Here is a 5,337-nt window from a genome sequence, read left to right as displayed (position 1 = left end):
AAACTATTGTACAGTCAAGTAAAAAAAAAAAAAAAAAAAAAGGGACAAAAAAGAAAAGCTTTACCTAAGGTGCTCAAGCAGCATCTTGCCTCTCCACGGCATTTGACCAAATAATTTCATCGATGTCACATCTGATCTTTGTTTGCAAGACAGCGCTGATAACATCTTTTGGAGTGCCTGCCCTTATCCATGCTGGGCTGTGATGTCTTCACACGCCTCATCCATGACCTGAAGGAGTGTTGCCTGCTCATATGGACAGTGATCATACACCTTCAGTTCTAAAGTAAAGATAACAATTACAAAAATAATTCACACCCACACTTTAGTATTTATGAAATATACTGTAACAGACAGCAATATCAATTTACAATTACTGTAATTTCAATATACAGTTACTGTACAGTAAATTACACATATTGATTTACGGATTATCTCTCGTAAAAATTCTTATAATGGATGCCACTGTTGACCTGTTCAGGTTTGGCTGCACCACCCTGCCAGCTTCAGCCATTGTTAGACCTCGGTCGGTGGTCAACAATTGTGGCTCTAATTTCATTTGAGACAGATGTTCTTCTGCCTCCATGACTACAACCACGACCACGACCACGACCATGACCCTGTCCTTCATTGCCAACCTCAGCTGCACAGCTGCTCCATGTTGTCAGAAACTGCCATTCAGGTTTCTAAGCAGCCTTTTATGTAGTGGTGAAGAGATTATCAATTGTGTTGCAAGGCTACTCACCTGGGCAAGGTTGTTGAAGGTAATGAGACATTAGTACAAACACCTGTTGAATTGATTTAGTGATCTGCATTTGTAGCAATAAGCAATTGAACATTGTTGTAATAATATTACAATATATAATATTATTAGGTGGCTATATTCTGAGAATGGGGCATATGATTTGAGTTTGGCACTTTGTATTAACAGTTATGCACTTTGAATTCAAGCATAGCATTTAGTATCTTAGAGTATGCATTTTTAAAGTCAGTTTGGCTATTTGCATTTTGAGTTTTGTACATTGAAATTCCGCTGTGCAAAAAATTAAAGCAATCGTAAGAAACTGTAATGTGCACACAGTATTATACAGTAAATAGACCAGTCACTACAGCTCTCTCCTCCAGGTGCATCATGGGATTAAAGGCATGGTATATGATGACAACAACAACCCCATCGCCAACGCTGAGATCTCAGTGACGGGTGTCAATCACGACGTGACCAGCGGTGAGAGGACTGATTAACGTCAGCGCTAATGCTTGCTAACAGCAAAGGAGGATGTCAGATGACACTTTGCATTGTGGGGTATATCAGGAGGCCAGAATGACATCATAACTTGGGGGCAGCCATACTTAATACAGAATCCCATTGGGCTAATGCTTATTCATGAGGTACAATGAACCCCAGAGTGTAGACCAGCTCTATGGCTGTTAGTTCTCTACTGGGGCTGAGTGTAGACCAGCGGTTAGTTCTCTACTGGGGCTGAGTGTAGACCAGCTGTTAGATCTCTACTGGGGCTGAGTGTAGACCAGCGGTTAGTTCTCTACTGGGGCTGAGTGTAGACCAGCTGTTAGATCTCTACTGGGGCTGAGTGTAGACCAGCGGTTAGTTCTCTACTGGGGCTGAGTGTAGACCAGCTGTTAGTTCTCTACTGGGGCTGAGTGTAGACCAGCTGTTAGATCTCTACTGGGGCTGAGTGTAGACCAGCGGTTAGTTCTCTACTGGGGCTGAGTGTAGACCAGCTGTTAGAACTCTACTGGGGCTGAGTGTAGACCAGCTGTTAGATCTCTACTGGGGCTGAGTGTAGACCAGCTGTTAGATCTCTACTGGGGCTGAGTGTAGACCAGCGGTTAGTTCTCTACTGGGGCTGAGTGTAGACCAGCTGTTAGAACTCTACTGAGGCTGAGTGTAGACCAGCGGTTAGTTCTCTACTGGGGCTGAGTGTAGACCAGCGGTTAGTTCTCTACTGGGGCTGAGTGTAGACCAGCTGTTAGATCTCTACTGGGGCTGAGTGTAGACCAGCTGTTAGATCTCTACTGGGGCTGAGTGTAGACCAGCTGTTAGATCTCTACTGGGGCTGAGTGTAGACCAGCTGTTAGATCTCTACTGGGGCTGAGTGTAGACCAGCTGTTAGATCTCTACTGGGGCTGAGTGTAGACCAGCTGTTAGATCTCTACTGGGGCTGAGTGTAGACCAGCTGTTAGAACTCTACTGGGGCTGAGTGTAGACCAGCTGTTAGAACTCTACTGGGGCTGAGTGTAGACCAGCGGTTAGATCTCTACTGGGGCTGAGTGTAGACCAGCTGTTAGATCTCTACTGGGGCTGAGTGTAGACCAGCTGTTAGATCTCTACTGGGGCTGAGTGTAGACCAGCTGTTAGAACTCTACTGGGGCTGAGTGTAGACCAGCTGTTAGATCTCTACTGGGGCTGAGTGTAGACCAGCTGTTAGATCTCTACTGGGGCTGAGTGTAGACCAGCTGTTAGAACTCTACTGGGGCTGAGTGTAGACCAGCTGTTAGATCTCTACTGGGGCTGAGTGTAGACCAGCTGTTAGAACTCTACTGGGGCTGAGTGTAGACCAGCTGTTAGAACTCTACTGGGGCTGAGTGTAGACCAGCTGTTAGATCTCTACTGGGGCTGAGTGTAGACCAGCTGTTAGATCTCTACTGGCAAGTGTTTTCGTTAAACTACTCTAAACGACTAGCTTCTTCACAATGAAAAGAAGATAAACTACATCTTAGCTATACTCTGAAGAAAGAGTAGTGTGTGAAACTAGCCGGGCTCAGTGCCAGGGCATGTTGAAATACACTATGACAGCGACAGTGGCTCAGGAAGGTAGAGCGGTTGTCTGGTAATTGGAAGGTTCCCGGATTGATTCCCGCTCTTCCCGGGCAGGGTGTCGATGTGTCCTTGAGCAAGACTCTTAACCCCTAACTGCTCCTGATGAGCAGATCGGCACCTTGCATGGTTGCCTCTGCCATTATATAGATGCCTGTATATGATCATGACTGGTCGTCTCTGTATGATAGCATATACAATAATGCTGTATATACAGTATATATTTATTGTTACCGTATATATATTTGTATCCACATCTGTCTGTACATACCTGCAAATACCCCTTGTTACACATCAGTAGCTACTACATCTATATCTGTACATGTAATGTAATGTATTGTGTGGTTCAGGAGTGGATGGCGATTACTTCAGACTCCTGCTGCCTGGAACCTACACCGTCAGCGCCTCCGCCCCCTCATACCTGACCTCCACCACCACCATCACTGTGGGACCTGCTGAGGCCATACAGGTGAGAGAGAGAGAGAGAGAGAGAGAGAGAGAGAGAGAGAGAGAGAGAGAGAGAGAGAGAGAGAGCAAAAGAGAGAGAGAGAGAGAGAGCGAAAGAGAGAGAGTGAGTGAGAGAAAGTGACAGAGTGAGAGAGTGACAGAGAGAGTGACAGAGAGGCAGACAGAGAGATAGAAAGAGAGAGATAGAGACACAGAGAGACAGTGAGAGAGAGAGACAGAGAGACACACACAGAAAGACACACAGAGAGACAGGGAGAGAGCGTGAGAGAGAGACAGAGAGAGAAAGAGAGAGAGAGAGGTGTGTGAGAGAGAAACACAGAGAGAGAGGTGTGTGAGAGAGAGACACAGAGAGAGAGATAGAGACCGAGAGAGAGAGAGAGAGAGAGAGAGAGAGAGAGAGAGAGAGAGAGAGAGAGAGAGAGAGAGAGAGAGAGAGAGAGAGAGAGAGAGAGATGTAACAACCAAATCAGGACATTTCTTATGTCCTGATTTAGTTTGACAAGCTGTTGCAGTGTGATGGTTAGGGTTAGGTGTTGTAGTGTGATGGTTAGGTGTTGTAGTGTGATGGTTAGGTGTTGTAGTGTGATGGTTAGGGTTAGGTGTTGTAGTGTGATGGTTAGGTGTTGTAGTGTGATGGTTAGGTGTTGTAGTGTGATGTTTAGGTGTTGTAGTGTGATGTTTAGGTGTTGTAGTGTGATGTTTAGGTGTTGTAGTGTGATGTTTAGGTGTTGTAGTGTGATGGTTAGGTGTTGTAGTGTGATGGTTAGGTGTTGTAGTGTGATGGTTAGGTGTTGTAGTGTCATGGTTAGGTGTTGTAGTGTGATGGTTAGGTGTTGTAGTGTGATGGTTAGGTGTTGTAGTGTGATGTTTAGGTGTTGTAGTGTGATGGTTAGGTGTTGTAGTGTGATGGTTAGGTGTTGTAGTGTGATGGTTAGGTGTTGTAGTGTGATGGTTAGGGTTAGGTGTTGTAGTGTGATGGTTAGGGTTAGGTGTTGTAGTGTGATGTTTAGGTGTTGTAGTGTGATGGTTAGGGTTAGGTGTTGTAGTGTGATGGTTAGGTGTTGTAGTGTGATGGTTAGGTGTTGTAGTGTGATGTTTAGGGTTAGGTGTTGTAGTGTGATGTTTAGGGTTAGGTCTGTGTACGTATTGTTGAAGCTAATCTGATGACTTCCTCCCTGGTCGCTGACAGCTTCATTTCCACCTGAGAGCAGCTCCTAAACAGAAAGACCCCAGCAGGCCTCAGCAGAGCAAGAAGAACATGTCCTCCACCAAGACCTCCTTGAACCCAGGACCCAGATGAGACCAGCATGCACACACACACACACACACACACACACACACACACACACACACACACACACACACACACACACACACACACACACACACACACACACACACACACACACACACACACACACACACACACACACACACACACACACACACACACACACACACACACACACACACACACACACACACACACACACACACACACACACACACACACACAAAAGTATACTCTCAGTAGAAATATACTTTTAACACACTTAATATACTAGTAATATACTTTAAGTATGGAAAGATATAAAATATTTTGACTTGGGTACACACACACACACACACGCAGTATAAATACTGCGACCACATAAATATATATTCACACACTATATAAACAGGGGAACATGAATGGACATAATGTACAATACTGACCTTTATATTCCTGATGTTATCTTTGCTGAAACCTTGATGTAGATAAATATAACATGTCTGTATTAAAGAGATGTTGCCAACCTGCTGTATTTATGTCTTCACCTGTTAGTAAAACGCAGCCATTCTGATTATAAAAGGACCAAGTTCTGGGCTGAAGTCTGATGTAATTTGATGAAAATAAAATTTTAAGAAAAGAAAACGGTGTTGATTGTCTTTGTTTTCAGGTAACTGTATCATGTGTCTTTATGTTAAAGTCTGTAATACTACTAGTTCCATACTACATAGGGTACGACTACTTCCATACTACATAGGGTACTATT

General features: G+C 44.4%; 1 protein-coding gene across 1 annotated transcript in view; it reads left to right on the top strand.

Annotated features, from left to right (window-relative positions):
- The window catches only part of cpn1 (carboxypeptidase N, polypeptide 1), a 62,992-nt gene extending 58,172 nt beyond the window's left edge, over positions 1-4,820 (top strand). Inside the window, exons 7-9 of the mRNA XM_084326217.1 lie at positions 1,123-1,222; positions 3,184-3,302; positions 4,491-4,820. Coding sequence (XP_084182343.1) covers positions 1,123-1,222; positions 3,184-3,302; positions 4,491-4,601 — 330 coding nt within the window. The 3' untranslated portion in view covers positions 4,602-4,820. The remainder of the gene's footprint in view (positions 1-1,122; positions 1,223-3,183; positions 3,303-4,490) is intronic.
- Positions 4,821-5,337: the final 517 nt, after the last annotated feature.

This window comes from Notolepis coatsorum, assembly GCF_963971535.1.
Source record: "Notolepis coatsorum genome assembly, chromosome: 12".
In the NCBI taxonomy this organism is placed as follows: Eukaryota; Metazoa; Chordata; class Actinopteri; order Aulopiformes; family Paralepididae; genus Notolepis; species Notolepis coatsorum.
The sequence above is the reverse complement of the archived record's forward strand: the minus strand, read 5'-3'. Positions and strand labels throughout refer to the sequence as shown.